Source organism: Metopolophium dirhodum, chromosome 5, assembly GCF_019925205.1.
Source record: "Metopolophium dirhodum isolate CAU chromosome 5, ASM1992520v1, whole genome shotgun sequence".
Taxonomy (NCBI): Eukaryota; Metazoa; Arthropoda; class Insecta; order Hemiptera; family Aphididae; genus Metopolophium; species Metopolophium dirhodum.
The window spans coordinates 3,965,471-3,986,668 of NC_083564.1; the positions used below are offsets into that span (position 1 = coordinate 3,965,471).

Sequence of the window (21,198 nt, forward strand, 5' to 3'; positions counted from 1 at the left end):
TCATAATCTCCTTTGAATTTTGATTAGGAATTCATTGCATTGCTATCAACGCTACGGATTTTTATAGTGCGGCATGTTATGTCGGTAAACAAATAAATTATTCAATACTCACCATTCAATGTTTACCGACGTTATAGATATAGTTACAACTTATAAGTACATCCTATATAGTAGGTACCTTTTATGCATATGTCACGGAAAAAATAGAAAACACGGTATTTAAAAAAAAAAACCCTCGGACAAGGTACCTATAAATAATTCCCTACATAATTATGTATAAATTATCATATATGTACCCGACAGGTTAGACAAGTGACAATTTACATTGTATATATAATGACCAAGATATGATGTAGGTGCATGATATATTATTTTAGAGGACTTAATAACTTCAAATTGTATATATTTATAAGATTGAATTTATATAGAAAATTGTTACAAATACTTACAATACATGGGTATTTAATAATTAGAGACAATTTAAAAAAATTTAAATAATTTTGTTTGTAAATACTTCAAGTGTGCCACAAAATCTAAATTATATTTATAAAACTTAACGTCGTACATAATATACATTACGGCAATATAATAATTTATGTATAAACGTATGTGTAATACGGAGATACCTATACTATACATTATCACATCAGAAATCTATAAGGTAAAATTGGATCCAATTCTTTTATATATTATAGGAGTGTTATAACTTATAACTTTCATCGGCTGGTTGACCATTACCCGCGGGGGCACATAAAAAATTGGAAAATATGTTGTTATGTTTGGAATCGTATTCTCTATGAAAAATATATTGTTGGAAAAACTTTATAGTTTATTGTATTTATTATCTTGAACAATATCATTTCAAAATATTTAACGAAAAACTGAAAATTTAAAAATCCCGACAGTTTAATTATGCAATTTTTTTCTATAAAATTAGATATTTTAGGTAAAAAGACATAAATTTTTAAAGCAAATATTGGCATATATTTTCCTATTATAGGCTATAGTTACTTGAAAATGTTTCTTAAAAATACAAAGGCTTCATTTACGACTCAGCTACGTGCGGACAACGTCTGCGTTACGTGTTTAGTGAAATGAAACATTTAATCATAGAATGTGAGAGAATACCTATGTATTCGTGTAGATAAGTAAATTGAAAATCTATAATCTTTGTAATAAAAAAAAAAAATCAACGATAGAAGAAAATATATAAAATATAACGTAACGTTTCATCGTTGATGTTGTGGGAGAACGTTTCGCCAGCACATAAATGTCGTCGAGGGTCGTTGGCGAGCGACTGTTGTTACTTGTTTAGATTCTTGGACACATTATTTAAGGTCACTCTACAATAATAATAACAACAATTGCTATATCTATAGGTATAATCATTAACCATGGACGTCTAACGGCCGAACAACTGTTAATTGTTTAAATATTATTTATATTAATAACGATTTTTGTTGCATGATCTTTTTGTTTATACGTATCCTATCACGTATTGTAAAAAAAAATGCATTTGTCAAATAATATTAAATCTCACTAACACTGATAAAACTAAAAACAATATTCGATAAAATTGTATAAATTATTATTATTATTATTATTATTATTATTATTACTATCGTAAAATATTTTGTTCGTTCTTTTGAAGTGTGGATTATGAAAAAGTAAATCTTGCCAGCAAGATAGGAGGAGTATGTGACATCGATCAAGTTTACATTTTGAATTCTAACGACGGGCCAACAACGGGTCAGTGTGGAGCATTGACTGGTTACAGCAGTAAGTCATTTTACGCCAATACATCATACTGAACGGTCTTACAATATGAAGTGAATGTTATTTCATTACACTTAAACAGTGACCTGATATCGAAGTATACCCACAGTGAAATGTAGTAATTTAAATTGATTTTTTTTCAGCCGTCGTCGCTGTGAAACCGAACCAAGAAAAACCTTTGAAAATAGCAATGGTTGTGCAAAGTGAACCGACCGAATATTGGCTAATCAAAGTCTCACAAATAGGTTGCGCAGAAATAAAACCGCTCAAAGGTAGGAACAACAAGACAATTCATATAGTAGTAAAAGCCATCTTTTCGTAGTTATATATTTGTCCCCGGAGAGTACTACAATAACCACGCTGACACGCTTATCCGGTAATTTTTTTCTCCCTTACAGACAAAGCCTAATAAATCAGTAAACCCAAAATATATATATATATGTAGAATGCGCGGGGAAAAAGTTCACATAGTCGTATAATATAGAACGCTGATTAGTTGGGCGACAGCGTCTACGCCATAATATCGTATGCCACAAGCGAAGAACAATGACTGTCTGAAAATAGTTATTTTTTCACGGTTCAAGCTCTCTTATATTTACATTATACAATATTTATACGTATACACAAAACGGTATATAATATACGCTGTCTCGATATTCACCATGTTTTATGGTATATATTAAATATTTCAAACCATGAAAACGGCTGGGAAGGTTTACATTTGAAAAGTTCCGACGTGCTAAAAACAAAAAAAAAAAAAATACAAAAACATTCATAAACTATTATTTTATCACTTAACTATCGCCGGAATGATATATGCATACGATATGATATAATATTGTCTTAGAAATTTACCATTGTAATTTTTAAAGGAGCTCAAATACTACACCGTATATAATAATACGTTAATGACGCCCACGCGTTCCTACGTCGCAAAACTGTGTATTGTTTCGATTAATCGACTGTAATACGGTCCGAATGAATTCGAATAATTCAATCTCTCGGTGCGAAGCCCAAATAATGAATGATAAGAAATGATAATTCATTCTTCGCGTAAGGCTTCTTCGTCCGTTGAACACGAATAGTAATCAAACGCTACATTTTCTAGAAGTAGGCATACTCTCACTGTAATCATTATTGTTGGCTGTCCTTATTGTTTTACAGCTTCTCCAATAATTGGATATGTACAATATTATACTGCAACTGAATTATTCCCATCCGTGCACACGGCGCTTATATACTGTTGTTTGTCGTAAATACTAAATAGATACATGGAATTTATATCCTAAGAGGTAGGTATACCTAACCCCTACCTGTGTGGATGTATATTATGTATATCGCGTTTAAACTTGAATGTGCGCTCAGATATCTAATCGTTGAGATATTGTTACAGTGATTTATGATTCGGAACGGTATTGTTGTATTGTTTGCACTATAAATCAAACGGTCCACGAGCACAAAGATTTCGTTCGCGTGGTTGTAGGGGGGTGTAATGGTGCAGCACAGTATGCACTGTACACATAACGGTTTCGAAGTGATTTCCATCAGGGTAAAAAAATGTTTTACATAAACATAATTAATTTCTACGTATTTTAATCGGTTGATTAAGATGAATGCACGGGAAAACGTTTTCGTGGTTTACTTAAATCGTTTTATGATAATTTCACGTTACAAAAATTATTATTAATTATTCAAAAACCATTGAGTTTATAAATCGAAATATCGAGCAAACTTTCGTATAATTTATAAATTGAGGGGAACGACAGCGGCTTGATTTTTATGTGAAAAAAAAAATACTTAAACGCGCCATTACTTTCTGATTTATTTACAAGTCGGAATAAACTTTATTTTATTAAACCACAGGAAATGAATCAAACTAAAATAACTTTATTTTGTTTTCTATTATTTATAGAACTGTTATTCGTATTCGAGTCATAATATTATATTGTCTGCAGTTTCAAAATTCTACACTGTTTGTTTTTAATTCATCAAAAAAAAAATTATCAAAAACCTAGACTTCACAGATAACATTTATTCGCAGAATTGTCTTCAGAACATAATATTATTATAGGAGTAATAAGACGTAATAGTTATCTTATGCAAATATCGTTCAATAGTCAACCGCCTGAGCGACTTTTTGTATAAAAAACGATAATTCTCTCGGTTCACCTTAACGCGCAAAAAATAAATGTATTTATGATGTATATATTATGTTAAATTGCGGATTAGCTATGATAAAGCTTTGCAGACGACCGCTGCTGCTAATAATGCAATCAGTGACGGATTTATCTTTTTGCCGCCATAAAGAATTTATCATTTTCGCAAAAAGCTAGTGTTTAAATTTATCCTCGTATTTAAAACTGAAGGTGATTTCATATTTCTCTTTTACCACTCATAATATAGTTGGCACCAGATCTCAATAATGTGGCGCGCCTTCCAAGGGATTTTCACCTTTGAAGTCGGATGGACCAAAAATACTATACATCGTTATATCATATCTGTATAGGTACATATCATAGACCTATATAGTATATACACCGAATACAATATGCCATTCTGCGGTTTTTTTTATGGTCAGCTCGCTATCGACGTTCAATCGATACGGTGACATACAATTTGTTATAATACGGGTGTGCACGTGTGATGTAGTTGTGAAGTTTTTTTTTTCGTTTCTAAAATGTAACAGGATTTTGTGTTTTGTGTAACATAGTTTATAACATAATTTATGGAGTTAAAACTTTATGAAAATGTTTCGGAGTAATAAGTAGGTTCTTTGTTGATCAAATATAGGTAGGTAACACGTCTTTGCAGATGTATAGTACAAAATACAAGTGTTGTTTTTTTTTTTAATTTGTTGACGAATGATTTAATATAACTATTCAAATAGAATTTGTAAAAGTACATGCGATCTTATTTAGTAATATATAAAGTTTTTATAAGGCGTTAAAGGGAAATTAAATCTTACATAGGTACCAAATATAGAATAAAAGCCCTTGGAAAATTAATTTTATATGGTGTAATATTATTTGTCCATGATATTCTGAACGTATAATAAAAAATAATGTCGGAATGCATCCGCGTGTAAACAATAAATTATTAAAATATATTCAACTGTATTGTTATAATAATATTAATTATAACGGAATTACCGTCTGGGGCCTATTCGATTCGGGTAAAGCCATATGGAACCGCAACCACGGTACCTGTATGGATTATAACAATATGCATACTGATATACTATATACTTACAAGTTACAACACAGACAGTGCTATTAAGTATAAAAGCGTTACGCACTATCAGTTATGCGACACGGTACACAATAATATAGCTGGCGGTTACGGTGCGGCGACGCGTGGTGGTGATTAATCGAAACTTTTAGAACCATCTTATAATATCTGCAGAGCTTGGTAAATTCTTATCTAAATAATTTAAGTAATCAAATAAAAAGTAATCGAGCAACAGTTGTTTAGAAGAAATTGTCGTTCGAATAAGTTTCGAGATAAAATCTCATAATATTATTATGTGTAGGTACACAAACCTATGTACTCGACAAACGATGCGCCGCGGCTATATTATCTTACCTAATTAATAATATTATAAACATGATCCCGTGGATTCGGGTTTGTCTGCCGGAAGTCGTCTCTAATTCTTACGAAAACAAATGGTTTTTATTTTTTGCAGCTTTCAGTATAATAATCGCACCCCGGCGATATAGATCTCATACGTGCGTACATGCGATGAATGTACAATTATTATTATACGTTTCACCTGATCTATAATGAGAACTGCTGGTATTGTGTGAGATTTGACGATTCGAGTTGAACTATAGTGGTTTGTTTCCTCTTTTTTTTTTTTTTTTTTTGGAGTCTGCCACCAACTTCTGTTATCAGTGTAATAAATTGTATAGTTGGATAAGCCATCACAAAAGAGGTCGAAAAGATACCTTCTATTAATGGGCTCTGAGGATTCGAATCTATCCCGTCCGAGGACTCGCCCCGATATTTCATTTTTGTTTAAATTGGGGTGAATTGCCCTTAATTTATTAGCTTGACTTTTCCATCCCACCGTTTAATGATGCTAGGCGTCGGCCGGCCGTGGACTCCCATATTGATTTCCCGTACATGACTCGCTATAATATAATATATTCACGTGAATCGGCTGATCGAGGCAGCCAGTACAAATAATAACGTGTTATATATTATTATTTTATCGTATAATATATAATATAAAGTCTATTATATATATATATATATAAATAAATATATTATATATATTATTTTTGTAGATTTCTAGGTCGTTCCCAGTTTACGGACCTCGTTAATTTTGCACCACTGTAAAAAGCTTTCGGACCGCCGCCTTAGAAGATAACGTCAAAGAAATTTCTCATCTCCTCGAGTTTTGTTGCTTGATAGATATAGAGTTCACTGAGTGGATATGTGTAGAGTATTTTTCTCATTCAAGAGAAATCCACTCGTTAAACTCTAATGACATATGAGGCTATATAATGTACATATTTTTTAACGTTCAAAAATAAAACCTTGATGAAAGTTTTTGAATTAAAGAACGTTTATACATAATAATAATAATAATGATTATGATAATAAAAATGTAATGAAAGTTTGACTGGTCGCTCGAATCGAATATTCCTCTCAGCTGCAAGTAGCGGACGTGTTGATAAACCAATGTGTTGGCTGTCGACTTTATGGCCTATCTTCCAAGACCGATGTACATCATAATATCATCACGGAAATTTTAAGACGACGGTGACGTTCTTTGGTTTCAGAATCACCGGATTGTGGTCTAACGTCCGTCCGTCAAATGAACGACGACAACTTCTATGATCAGTCACAGCACCTGACGCCGTCGTTAGAAACCGGACGTTGCGGCGGCAGTGGTGACAGGAGTAATAGTGGCGGGGACGATGAGGGCAACGCAATGAGTCGACGGCAGCGGCTCATACGTCGCTCTGCGGTCCGCGACGGCGTCTTGCAACCGTGGCGGATGAGGCGGTCTGGAGGTCACTTAGGGTCAGCTAGAGAACGACTGCACACCGTGCGGCGCGAAGAATTCAGGGACGGCGATAACCGCAGGATCATCGGTGGCGACGAGGCGCACATAGGCGAGCACACCTGGCAAGTGGCCATCGCCCTGGACGGGGTGTTCTTCTGTGGCGGAGCACTGATCGCTGATCGATTCGTCATCACCGCCGCCCACTGTGTCATGACGTAATAACCATTATACTTATAATAACATCACGATAACATTATTATTTATTCAACACTTATGCTCATGTCATGTCTCATTGCATGTACTAAAATTTAAAAAAAACAGGAAAAACGGGAAACGGGTTTAAAATGTGACGTTTTCTTCATACGAGGGACGGATTACAAATCGATCGCAAGAACGGTTTTTTTCAACGAATATTTTAGTAATGAATTTCAGAATTATTAACACCATTGAAGAAAATATAATTAATATTTACATGTACAACTCAATCACGCGATAAAACATCTGCAATATAACTACCGCATATTTTAATAAATAAAAATGTAAGATTTTGAAACGGAAAACAGTTGAATACGCTTTGCTGGGTCCTTGTTTATTCCAAATGCTATATTTAAAATGAAAACCACAATTTACTCACAAAATAATTAAAAAATACACTAACGTTAAGATAAAACACAATCACGTTATAAGCATAGCATATTGTTAGAACAACCTCACCATAAGCCTGCTATGGTGCGCAAGATACGTATATAATTTGAAAAAAAAATGAGTAATTAAAAAGATTGTTAATTACATAACTAATTAAAAATTAATTGATTAATAAAACCATTATGATTAAATTAATAATATTTTGCATTAGTTTTTAATGAAAATTGACGATAAAAATTCAAACAACAATAATAAAAATGATGATAAAATCACTAAAAAATAAAAAAAGAATTATCTTGAGAATTGTGTCGACAATAAAATTACATGGACAATAGTTTCAAACAGAAAAAAAGTCGATATTAAAAAGGCTGGGAGACCGGGTGTCGGGACAATCGTCTCGCTTCGTTCAACTCGGTTCGAGACATTTGTGTATTAAATTTGAAAGCAATAATAAATCATCGTACTATAAAAACAATTCTTAGTCTAGATCAGTTAACTAATAACTATATATATGTTATATACCCTATTATTTATTATATATTGAAAATGCTTATTGCTTACAGAGCATTTTTGGAATTCCACGTGTTCACGAAAAAAAAAAACAAATGCACTGCTAAATATTTTAAAAGTGCATTGAACATATACATCGAGTAACTGGCTGCATTAGAAATGTAATTTTTAATACTTACCGGAAATTATATAAAAATTAAACCATTGGAATTCAAAAAAAGTACATGGTAAAAAATTATTAAATAAATACTAAAAATATATATATGCAAGATAATAGGGCCACCCGAAAATATTCGTATGAGGGCCTATGAGTTCACAATTATAAATACAAATTCATTAAATAGATGAGATATTTCATTAAATAATTACAACACATTTTTTTACATAACAAACATTTTAATACTAATAAATACACATTGTTTTCTATGTATTATATACAGGATGATTCACCAATAATCATCACCTTTTTCTTCTATAACGCAGTTACTTAAAATCTGATTTCGGAATTTTAGGTATACTTAAAGACCACATTTTAAAATCCTAATGAGAACCCCCCTTTTCTACTGTAAATTATTTAGCGAATATTTAGTGAACATTTTGACGTAGGCATCGAAATTTGTAAAAGTAGTTTTTGAGTTATTTAACTTTATGTACTATGAATAATAGGTTTATGATAGTGAGTTTGTAAGGTATGGTGATTTGAAGAGGTTGTAGTGATTAAATAAATATTATCTATCAACATTAATGTAAAAATGACCCAAGTACAATATAATATTTATATTTATATTTACAATATAGTATACTATTTATTATGCCAATATTATTAATTTTCCAATTACACCCACAAAGCAAGCCTCGTTCTCAATTGAGATTGGTATATGTAATTGATATTGGTAATTGACGACATTATAGTATATATTCAGTGGTGTGGCGAAGTGAAATATTTTATCGGCAATTCATTTTTTTAATGACCTACAACCCCTTGACTACTACGCAGTACCCGTTGGCCATTACCCATGTGCATGCATGTACAAATTCACAACAAAAATGTATCTCTTTATTTTGAGCACTGTACCTAATTGATTTAATAATTAAGTAGGTACTATAGCCACTAGGTATATACAATTGCACATGGTAATCAATATTAAGGTCGTGTTACTGTTATTATTAAATATAATATCAGGTGAAGTTAGTATTGTACTACAATTATTTCTCACTAAATCCAGTACTCACCCACCCACCCACCCCTTTAAAATTATCGGGTAACTTCTCTCAAAATCACGGCGAACACGCCACTATAACCCAAGGTTTTATCTGCGAACTCTAAAGAACACTGTAACGGATATGTACATTTATCTAATAGTACATTGCGTATACTATAAATTTACTGAGTTTCTGTGTATAGAATGTACGAGTATAGACTATTGTCGACGTACTATGATATTACAATAAATTTATATTTACCGCTAAAATATCGCGTCATTAGAAAATGAACAACGACAATAATATATCAACTATGTCGATTTATATTTTAATGGCCGAAAAGGAAACAAGGTTTTTCGATTGAGGTTTCTCGATTATCGATCTTCGTGGACCGTACATAGTATAGCCACAGCGTGTATATATTATACGGAACGTTTTTGACGGAAAAAAGTCTTATTACGCCGTACGCCTCGCACAGTAAAGTCTCTCGCAAGTCGTATATTTGACGTCTATAGCATACTAAGACATTGTCGCATCCTACGAAAATAAAGTGTCTTACACGTGTTGTATCTATGTGTGTATTATTTTTGTACTTTGATTTCGCCGCGTGTGGCGCCTACCGTAGTTTTGTTTTCGACACGTACCACACGGATTTACGATGACTCGTATTTGCACACATTTTTGAATTTACCGGCGTACCTTCAAATCGTATTTTATTTGTTATTATTGTCTTCATTATTGTTTTTCATCTTTTCGTCAATCGATTTTTCATCCATGCATATTATTCCCGTCGCCGTTTTTTTTTTTAGGTCGCTCTCGAGCGGCTTTACCCGCCGCTGCCATTTCATAATATTCCATGCATACATATTTATTAGACGTTACGCAGGTGTCTGGTGTAGTACGTGCAGTAACGTCATGGTTTTGTATAGTTTCTCTCGGAAACGATATCGTCATGACGCGTACATAGGTAAAAACACATATTATTTATACAAATTTACGACTGGATCCACACAGTAGCTACCTGCAGGAATGTATAGGTTATAGGTTAGGTGCATAGCGTGTAGGCACCGCAGTACACCGGCTTATTATCTTAATCCATTTCTACATTATACGGAGGTTTAAATGTTTTGTAAAGCGTATTATTTTTAATTAACTCTATATTATATTCGTCGACCGAGAAAAAAAAAAACTTTAATTAGTGAAGGGTACGCGTATTATTATAGTCGAATACGATATTATACTGATCCACAAAAAGCTTTTCTTCCGTTGTTAAAAAAATATTAAAGTTCAAAACGTTATTTATTCTTTTTAGCGAAGCTCAAAATAGCGAAATGTTACGTTAAAAAAAATAACACTAGTTGTTTACACAACTTTTGACAGTCAAAATTGCTACTTTTATATTTTGAGTGAACCGAATAATTTATTGGTTTTGTTAAGATTGTTCGTGTTATTGTGCTAATTTTTTTGGTTTTATATTTTTGACGTAGGCAACCCTCTTTATTGAATAAAAAGCTGAAGGAGTACGTACTCCAAAAAAACTTTGTGACAAGTTTCTTAATTGGATCCTTTGTACTGTAATTTAGAAGATAATAATATTACACTTGAAATTTCTTTAGATTATTTGAAATTATTTTGATGAGTTTAAAACTGGAGATGTAATTTTACAATTTTCGACAATTTTCATTTTATTTTAGTTTAAAGTTTATAATAATAAAACATATTGTTGTTAAAAATAAATAATCAAAGAAATTCAATTGGTTGGTATATATTTTTATATCACAATAATATTTTTCTATACTCTTTGTAAACAGTATTAAATCGTAGATCTTCAACTTCGGGTATAATATTTCATCATAGTGTTCCATTAAAAAAAAAATTCTATAGTGAGTTCTCTCAATTTGTTCGTATAAAAAAATGTGCTGCTTACCACTTGTACAAGGTCCTATAGCTATAGGTCCTATTGTCTTATTCTGTGGCTGTATCCTCGAATAGTCGTTTAATATATAGTGCACGCTTACTCTTTTTAGTATTATCTCTGTCCTATATTCTCTTCAAATATCTATTACAATTTGTTTCTTTTTATATAAATTTATATGTACAACGAATGAATTTTTAAACACAAAACTATTTTAGCGCGATAAAAAAAAACTTACGTGATCTTTCTCAATTTATTCCCTGCACTGTACTATTAATCCGATTCCGTACATCCTTTTCAATTTGTCCGTTGTCATGTTACTTGCATTTCTGTATTTTCCCTACAGTTTATCACTCTTTTCTGAACATTTTTATATTAAATTCTGTTTGGTTTTTCGTTTCATTATCCTGCTTCAACAACATATTGTATACTATCAGGGTAATATTTATCATATTATATTATGTCTGCGTACTCGGATCGTATATATGATACTCAAAAATTTCAAGATTATTTATTATTTATATGTATTTATCTAGGGAATTTTTCCATGCCAGAAACTCTTATAAAAACTGGAGTATCATATTATATTGATACTCAACCCAGGTTCATAAAACTACTGAATGCATTTATGATACTTAAGGCGTTCGTAAGATCAGTGAAATTAGTAGGGCAGTAAACTAGTTAACTATAGTATAAATACTAAATTGTTTATATTTAACAAACAAACAATTTATATTAATTATACAACACGTACACAATTTTAGAAGTCGAGCGTTAAAATGTAAATATATTTCTTTTGAGGAATTTTTATGAACACTCTTTGGAGTACCTAGTAAAAACATTACATTTAGTTGACGCAACTTCTCTAAACTGTAGATTAGTCGATCAAAGGCCATTTATATATTTCTATAATTTTTTCGAAAAATATCAAGAATGTAGAAATATTAAGGTAAAAACAATTACATGCAAGTATTTTCGAGGTTTTTGAGGGAATCCAACTACAAAATCCAAACAAAGTCGCTTTTAGGGCCCAACGCCTAATGGTTTGTAATGTATTTGAAATTGTAAATATCCATTACTCTGTAGTGGCTCAGAATCTCGTTTATGTTCGTATTTAATTACTGTAAGCAATATGTTTTAAATTCAATTTAAAGATTTCCTTTTTAAAATATAAACCCCGCAAATAAAACAATAATAAGTTTACTTTTAAAAATATAAATAATACATTTTAGTTTAATTAACTACATCAAATAATAAAATCTCAAATGCGTTTTAGCGTAATCATTATGCGCTTCTATTGTATATACTTAGGTAGACAACACGTCAACACTTAATGTATATTTACGCGCTTCGCAAATGAGATTAGTGAGAATTTCTTGTTGTAATACAAGAGTAATATATAAGTATACCGCTGGTTAGCTCTTACCCACTCAGGTTATTAAAAAAAAAGTTAAATTCGTGTATAATTTCATATTTTTATATAATACATATCGTAATTTAATCGAAATTCAATATTTTATAACTTATAGTAGTATTTGGTATACATACACTGAACCCTGTTTACAATTAAGTCAATAAATTGAAAAAAAAAAAAAAAAAACATTAATACTTAACTCATACGCAAACATCCGCGAAACTCTATACAACATATATATTTTTTTTTATATTTGTCAAAGTCAAACAATTTTTATTGAAACCCGCTGCTATAATACGCGCCTATATGAAAATAATTAATCGTTTGTATGCTTATAATATGTAAATAGGTGGCTCGCACAATATACACACTTTGTGTTTAAGTCAAGCACCTGAGTATAATAAAATGTAGGCACACCCACCGCGTTCCAATGTTATGTATAAAAAGTGATATTTTAACTGTCGTTTGATGTGAACGCCTATACAGCACATATAGCCGTAGTCATATTTTTATTGCAATACGCATGACTAATAAATGGTTTATAACTACCGAGCATTTTACATCCCCAGACATTATTTACACCCGACGTCTTAACGTTAATTTCCAAGTACCTACCCGAGGCACCTATATATTGTAAATAATGTTACGTCTGGTGAGCGCATTTCATTGGTAAAAGTCTGCGTAAACGTTGAGCGCAATTGCTTTTAACCGAAAAGTACGTTTATCACCTATAAGCTGCGTAAGCTTGAGTAGTATAATATTCAAAACGTTTATCGTCGTAAATCATGTAAACTGCTCTATTGCTTTAAAACTATTTTATTATTAAAAGCCCTTCGCGCGGCCCTGTCATTTTGTAATAATAATATATTCCCTTGGCGTGTAATATTGTTTTCATTGCAATCTTTTTCATCTAAACTCAAAATACAACAAGCGACTTGTACACAGCGGAATCTTTTGTACTGTTATTCGTATATATTTCGATACCTCCGCTCGCGATCTACCATCTAATAATAATTATCAACATGGATACCATTAAGATAATACCTAGAGTAAATCATTAAAACATGTTTATCATATTCCGTTAATATTTTTATCATAATATTAAATGTATTCCATATGATATAGGTAGGTATTAGATGTATATAAAATTACTTACTTAACATTATACGTATACCATGGTTGAAATATACAAGGTTATTGCATGTACACCCCTTTTCAATCAAATATTTGATAATAAAAACAAAAATAAAGGGAGCCAATAGTAATCAAGTATATATATGCGCGGGATTTTGAATTTGTTAGCTATTGTCAGCGTATTTTTGATGACAAGAAAAATGTATATTTGTGATATCCCGTCACGAAGCCATTTCGTTTCAGATGATGACAATCCGAGTCGATATGAAATAACCTGTATATTTCAACCATGATACGTACTACGTTGAACATAAATTAATATGTTTACATAAACAAGAATTTAGAGAGATAACTAGATAAATAAATGTTAATAGTAAAAACAGTTTTGAATAGATCAGCATATTACAGAGATGTAATATAAGACATTTATATACAAATATTAAATTACAAAAATATAACAATTTGTTTGAATAAAAATAATGAAACACATAATATTGTATGTACCTACTTCGGTGACACGAGTAAATTATATTTGAAACGTCTGCTCGAAAATGAATATTTATAATGAGCTTAACAATAATAATGTGTGCACTATTTAATATGATAAAATTATGTAGATTATAAGTGTAAGTAATAAGCGTAACCCAAGTGAAATGTCCAATCTTATTTGGCACGTATTACATAGTTAAATTAAATATTTAAGAAAAAAATATATAGGGCTTGACTAAATAACAGATGTACAGTAAAACAAAAAAAAAAAAAAACAAGAGAGTTTTGTTAAATCCTCGTTACACGCATTTATTCGAATTGTCGCCGAAATAATATTTAGTTAAGTCTCGTGGATAATATCGTCCATTATTCTGGATCATAACATAGCAGGCCATAAAAATACAAATTTTAAGCACGTGATTCTATATAATATATATATACAATATACATACATAGTGAAATTTACACAACGTTGTCTTATTTATGCACCTCACGCCTTCGGGATCTGAAATTGTCATACCATTATTATTATTATGACTATTATTATTGTTGTTGTTGCTGTTGTTGTTGTTGTTATTCTATATTTTTTATCAGAAATAAAAGAAGTTCCATCCCATCGTTTTCCATTTGGTTTTATTTAATTTATACAATGTTCCACGAGGGCTTATTTTTTTAAAAACATGTATACGCGTTTGCCGTTACTAAATCTTAATAAACATTAAGCACCCTGTATAGTTCAACCCTGAAATCAAAACTTTTTATCCACATTATAAAATTATGTTGAGTGTATCGTTACTTTTTAAAATTGCAATTGAACTTTTAGTCTTAATTAATACGTTTACATTAATCTATATAGAAGAACAAATTAATCGACTTCAACAGTAATAAATAATAATATTAAGCGTATATATAATAATTTTAAGTCGTAGAATAAATTACGATATCCATGGTGAAACTTAATATTATATTAATATTGTATAAATGGTTAGGTTGAATGGTATACGCGATCAACGTATGGTATTCGGACCACGTGAATATTGAATACCCGAGTTACGTTAACACATTAAATGTATGGTTATAATTATTATTATATTATTATTGATACAATATACTTTTAGAACTATAAAAAAAGTTGTATCTTTGTGAAAATATTTAAACACCCATTATACATAATATATATATAGGTAAATATTACATATAATATTTATTTTGCATACATATTGGGACAGTAAAATTCAGTTTCCAGGGAGACGGTTAACAAAATTAACCAGCCGTAAAAAAACGTAATGACCGACGAAAGTAAACAATTATTAATAATATTTGATTTTTAATTTTTCCCAACCAACCCAGCGACCAACGTCGTCGATGCGCACACTGCAGTCCAGCTATACCTCTTTTATTACCTATAAACACTGCAAGATATAAAATACATAATGTCATGACATAATTTATACATTTCTATCAGTCCATAATAAAGTGACACCCGATATTGCCATAATGGCATAATATATGAAACTTATAATACCTAGAACACAGTACGGCCATTATAAATAACTGTGCGTCGCATTTTTTCACGCATCGACGTAAACTATTTATTATAATGGGATTTTATTATGGTGTTCTTCGATATAATATATTATATGCCCGGGGCTACTGCGACTGTACCAGAATAACATAAAATAATGTTATTTGTTTTATTTAACTTATCGATTTTTATAGACACATTTGATGAAAACTAATTCTCAAAATATTTCATAACAATGTGAGTAGCATGTATAACTGCATTCCAACTACTGAAATAAATCGGTATAGGCCCCCGCCGATCTCTGTTATTAACATATAATAAAATTGTGTGCATTTTAACTTTATGATTAAGTATTTACGAAAAAACAAATATTTTTAAACACAACATAATATTATTGTCGTAGTTCATATCCGGCCGATGATTAAATTGCTCGGCCCCACCAATCGACTTTGAAGAAATATTGAAATTACTTTGGGTCGCGACCGTCATTAATTTAAGGCACCAACACGTTTGGGACGTCAAATAGTAATTTATGTGATTTGCCAATTATGTGGATTGATTTTGACATCACTCGGGCGCTCATAACATAAACCTACCTACTAAAACTTCCGCGTTTATATTATAAGCTGCAGCAATATAACGTCACTGCGTTGCAATATTTATTTTTTCGACTTCCGCCCGAAATCACCGAAGGGGAACGTCCGACCTACAAACTGGGAGAAAACCTTTATCAATTTATACACACGTACGGTGGCAGATTTAGGACGTATACGGTTTCCATACACAACAATTCAGTTGGTATAACCTTCGAATTCTCGTGTCTGACAAGACAAAAAATAATATAGATTTTTCGTGCAGAGTTTCAAGTATATACCCATTAGTTTTAATCTACATAATCGACTCACAAACATACACGTGTCATCGTTATATAATACAACTAATACAGTTCACTTGCTCGCGAGATCGGTACATCTTATACGATGTACATAATATAGGCGGGTACATAAATTATTTTTAACAAAAAAAGTAACATTTTCCTAGTCAATTTGTGCGCTGTATTGTAAAAAAAAAACCAATTTCATCGTTAAGTTAATGTTTAAAAACCCGAAAGTATTTGACCGACTATAAATTATTAAGACTCATCGAAATTATTGTATTCCCGATGAATATTTATCGTAGTGACAAATAGTGTTATACACGTGCGTTGTTTTTAAGCACCAACGACATAAGAAAGTATTAATGCTAAAGACCGTTATTTTTCACCAAATGAAAAAAAAATATGGCCGCCCCAGTGGGACTATTATAATAACCTACGGGTACTCGTACTAACGTTCAAAAACAAAAAAACTTATACCGGCATCGTGTTAATACAACCGTCGGGTAATATAACATATTATAATAATGATATGATCTCGACCGTAATGCGATGGTATACCTACATAATATATTATAACATTATCGTGATCCACGTGTATTGTTGTAGGTACCTATATGATTATTATCATCAATAGGGCTCGGAAGTTTTTATGTCTTTATAACAGACCAAGATAGAAACTCAATGTATAGGACATGGGTATGCAACGATTAGATTGAAGACGATAATTTATTAAAATGCGTATTTTGCATATTTCGTATATTTTGGAGTAAAACTGAAATTTCATAATTTTTCTGTATTTTTATGCATACCTATTTGTAATATTTTCCAAAAAAAATGTCTTTTATTACCTTGTGCCACATATTTTATACTCAATTATTTAACGCAGGTATTTTTTTTTCTAAAGATTTGTGCAAAGTGGCAAAAAACGTTTTTCCATCATAATAAATTTATTTAATTTTTTTTTTTTAATTTTCATAAGCCATGTTTTGTTATGGCTTGGTAGGTATATAACTACGCCCCAATAATGAAGTATTATTATTTTCAACCAACCACTTTTTCGTTTCATTTTATTAATATTATAACTGTTGTCTTCTACATTAGTAAAAGGCAATGTCTGCGTGTGTTTGCCAAACCTATCACACTGATCATCATGATTCGGAAATTTTGTGCATAGGTAATCTTACGCCCGGGGATGTGCACCTCGGAGCCTATTTATGAAATTTAGCATTTTAAAGAGGCGTAGTCACAGGGATCTGTTGGGTCACGAAAAACGAGTATTTATTTATTTGTATAGGGTTGCCATTGGTTGCATAAAATAAAATAGTTATTATAATTATAATTGTAAATAATTTTAGACCTGTATTTTATAGGTATACTCGGTCAAAACAACTCAAATTACTGCGTTAAAATATATGTATAGGGAGTCTACATTTAATGGAGTTTATGAACACAGGGTAAAACACCTGGCATTATTTAATTTTTCATGGGCAAGGATCAGCTAGTTTTTAATAGTAATCTTCTGTTTTACTGATAAGTCGGGCGTTATAATATTTTTTGCTCATTTAGTACAATTATTTTGTCCGTATTTTAGACATTTTATGTGTGCGTAATATATATTATACCCGCATGGATATAGTTTATCGATCTTGACTTCAACGACTGTCACTTCCGATCCACGGATTTCGTTATACTTTATTTGAACTTTGATGACCTCGCCGCCTACGCCGCGTTAAAACGCCGGAAAATCAAAATTTGACAATAATAATAATAATAATAATAATTTTTTTTTATCCGACACGTAGGCGCGACACGCCGGTGGACGACTTAACGGTGCACTTGGGCGACTACGACCTGACCGCGGACAACGAAACGGAACACCAGGCGCGGAGAGTGTCTCGCGTGCTGTTCCACTCTCATTTCCATCCGTTCCTGTTGGCCAACGATATAGCGCTGCTTCAACTCGACCGGCCGGCCGCCGCGAGCGACACCGTCAGGCCCGTGTGCATGCCGTCCGCCGACGGTGAGTAGTGTCAGCACAATGATATAGTGATAATGTTATATACCATGTACAGCCAGTGGTTGGGAATCGTCTGGATAAAATTATTTCTTTGACCATCGTCTTATCTAGATAAAAAAATAATTAAATCCTCTGATTATCTCATCTAGATAAACGTAATGGTTATCTGCTGTGGTCATTTATCCACAGATAAATGATATAATATAATGAGAATGATAATGATAATGAACTTTATTGCAACAACAACAGTACATACATAATAAGAAATGTTTAATAATAAAAGAATGTTTTTAAATACTGAAATAGCCAATGATTTGCGAAAACCTAGTGGTGGTGATTCCAAATTCCAATATTATTATGGTCCAAAAGAGAAATGTTTACTGAAATATTGTCAGTTTTATTTTGTTATTTTATTAAATTTTGTTAAATTTAAATTGTATATTATTTCAGTTGAGAAATGACATTAAGGATTTATTAATTAATAAATATTATCTAATTAGTAATTACTAATTAGGTACTATTGTACTAATAAATTACATTATTTATAGTATAATTTTAAAAAATTTATCTATTTTTTTTATCTAGATAAAAAAAAATGATGTTATATTTTATCTTATCTAGATAAATTTTGAATAAATTATCTGTTATCTTATCCAGAGGATTTTTCGGTTCTCTTTTCCCAACACTGTACATAGCAGGGTTGGCCAAACCGCGGATTGGGAGCCTAGATTCGTGCGGCTCAAGTATTTTTTTAAGACCCAAAACAATTTTACAAATATAATAATAGTTACAGTAATATGAAGACGAAATTATCCCTTTCAAAATTTAATCTGAAATTATTGTAGGTACCGTTCATGTACCACATGACAAAATAGATAAGTTCGTATCATCACATTTGTTATGATTTTTTTCAGTATGGGCATCTCATTCCTCCGGCTAATGCTGTAGTCCTCCACTTCTGATCGGTTACCGGTATTTTTCCCGAATGGTATTCTACCCGAAAATCTGAAAACCCGAAACCTTTTTTCCCGAACGCCTTTTACCCAAATCGAATGGTAATATTAATATCATTATAAATGCTGTAGTGTAATAATTAAATATTTAAAAAACGATCACTTATAATACGTATAAAGTGGCCAATTTATTACCTGTGTTGTTGAGGCCTTTATTTATATAATAATAAAAATAAGTGCTATAATAGTGTGATGATTAAATATTTAAAAATCGATATTTTATAATAAGTACGTATAAAGCGGCCAATTGCCTATGTTGTATAATAAAAATAAAAACATATAAAAAAGCGGGTAAGTGGATTTCGCTCTGCTGTACAGTAGGCTACAAGTGGGACAATGTATAATGGATTGTATTAAACTTGAATAAAATGATATACTATCATTGTTTAAGGAAAACGATTCTGAGCGGAGACGGTTTATCAGTCAGGATTTTTTAAATTTTTATTATTTATTATAGCCTTTAAGTAGAATTAATATTATAATTTTTTATTCGTTGCTACGGTGAAAACAATTCGTTAGAAATTAAAATCCCATTTTAAGCGGTTTTTCGTAATTTGTCAGTAATTTCTCCCGTGGCATTAAATAACTATTGAGAAAATCGAAAAATGACCTCTCTAAAGTACCATCTTGATCCAATTTGCTAAAAGATAAGGTACTATATGTTGAAATCAAAGCGCTCTATCTGGTAAAAATTTTGTATAAAGGATATATAAAAAAAAAAAAAAACACAATTGTAAAACCACTATAGCTTCCTTGTTCCGTTTAGAATCTAAAATAAAATAAACAATATAATATTTATTGCTTACAAAACAATATTATGCGCGATCGCCCTCAGAAATTGTAGCTCCTGGTATGTATTAAAATCAGCAGTAATGAACCGTGACAATATACTATTAATTAAATTTTGGAGTTATTTATTTCGGGAACAATAACCGTCGGGAAAAGCACATTCGGGAAAAAAGGTTTCGGGTTTTCGGATTTGCGGGCAAAATACCATTCGGGAAAAACGGTGGGTACCCTTCTGATCAGTTGATTTTTTTCAATGTTATATATTATGTAATATGTACGTACAATATGGTTGACAGCCAATAAGAAGCGGTGAACTACGATATAGGTGAAGTAAGTAGTGGAGGATGTGTATCAAAAAACTGTGATGGTACTTATCTATTTTGTCATGCCACGTACCTAGTTATAACTTATATTGTTTCGCATTCTACCCATTTTATTGAATTTGACATCATATCTGATCTATATTAGGTATGTACAACAATTGAGAACTTTTTTTTTTGTTCTTGGCTCTTGCATATTTTTTACTGCCGAGAAATTTGATGTTTTTAATAGCATTTTAAACGATTAGTTAACAAAGTATTTTTGTGCATAGGTATTCAACTATAAGTAGGTAAACGTATTCAAAATATTAAAATATTTTCGCTTAAGAATATTATTATGAAATTAAAAATGTCGTTTTGTAATGATTTAGAATTATGTAACAAACAATATTTTAAAAAACGTTCGAAATAATAATGAGTGGTATATAACACAATATTGCTTTTAAAATAATCATCAATAGTGGCCAGTATAGGTATATAATAATAATGTGTAGGTATAAAAACGCGAGCGGTGGTACATTTCTGTATTAAACCGACTGCAGTGTAATTTTCACTGTCTA

At 31.3% G+C, this 21,198-nt stretch overlaps 1 protein-coding gene across 2 annotated transcripts in view; it reads left to right on the forward strand.

Moving 5' to 3' along the window:
* LOC132945771 (transmembrane protease serine 12-like) overlaps nucleotides 1-21,198 on the forward strand; it is a 48,912-nt gene that overhangs the window by 14,979 nt on the left and 12,735 nt on the right. For both annotated transcript variants that reach the window (XM_061015530.1, XM_061015531.1), the window contains 4 exons: nucleotides 1,652-1,779; nucleotides 1,920-2,048; nucleotides 6,561-7,002; nucleotides 18,302-18,519. In XM_061015530.1, the coding sequence (XP_060871513.1) occupies nucleotides 1,652-1,779; nucleotides 1,920-2,048; nucleotides 6,561-7,002; nucleotides 18,302-18,519 (917 nt within the window). The remainder of the gene's footprint in view (nucleotides 1-1,651; nucleotides 1,780-1,919; nucleotides 2,049-6,560; nucleotides 7,003-18,301; nucleotides 18,520-21,198) is intronic.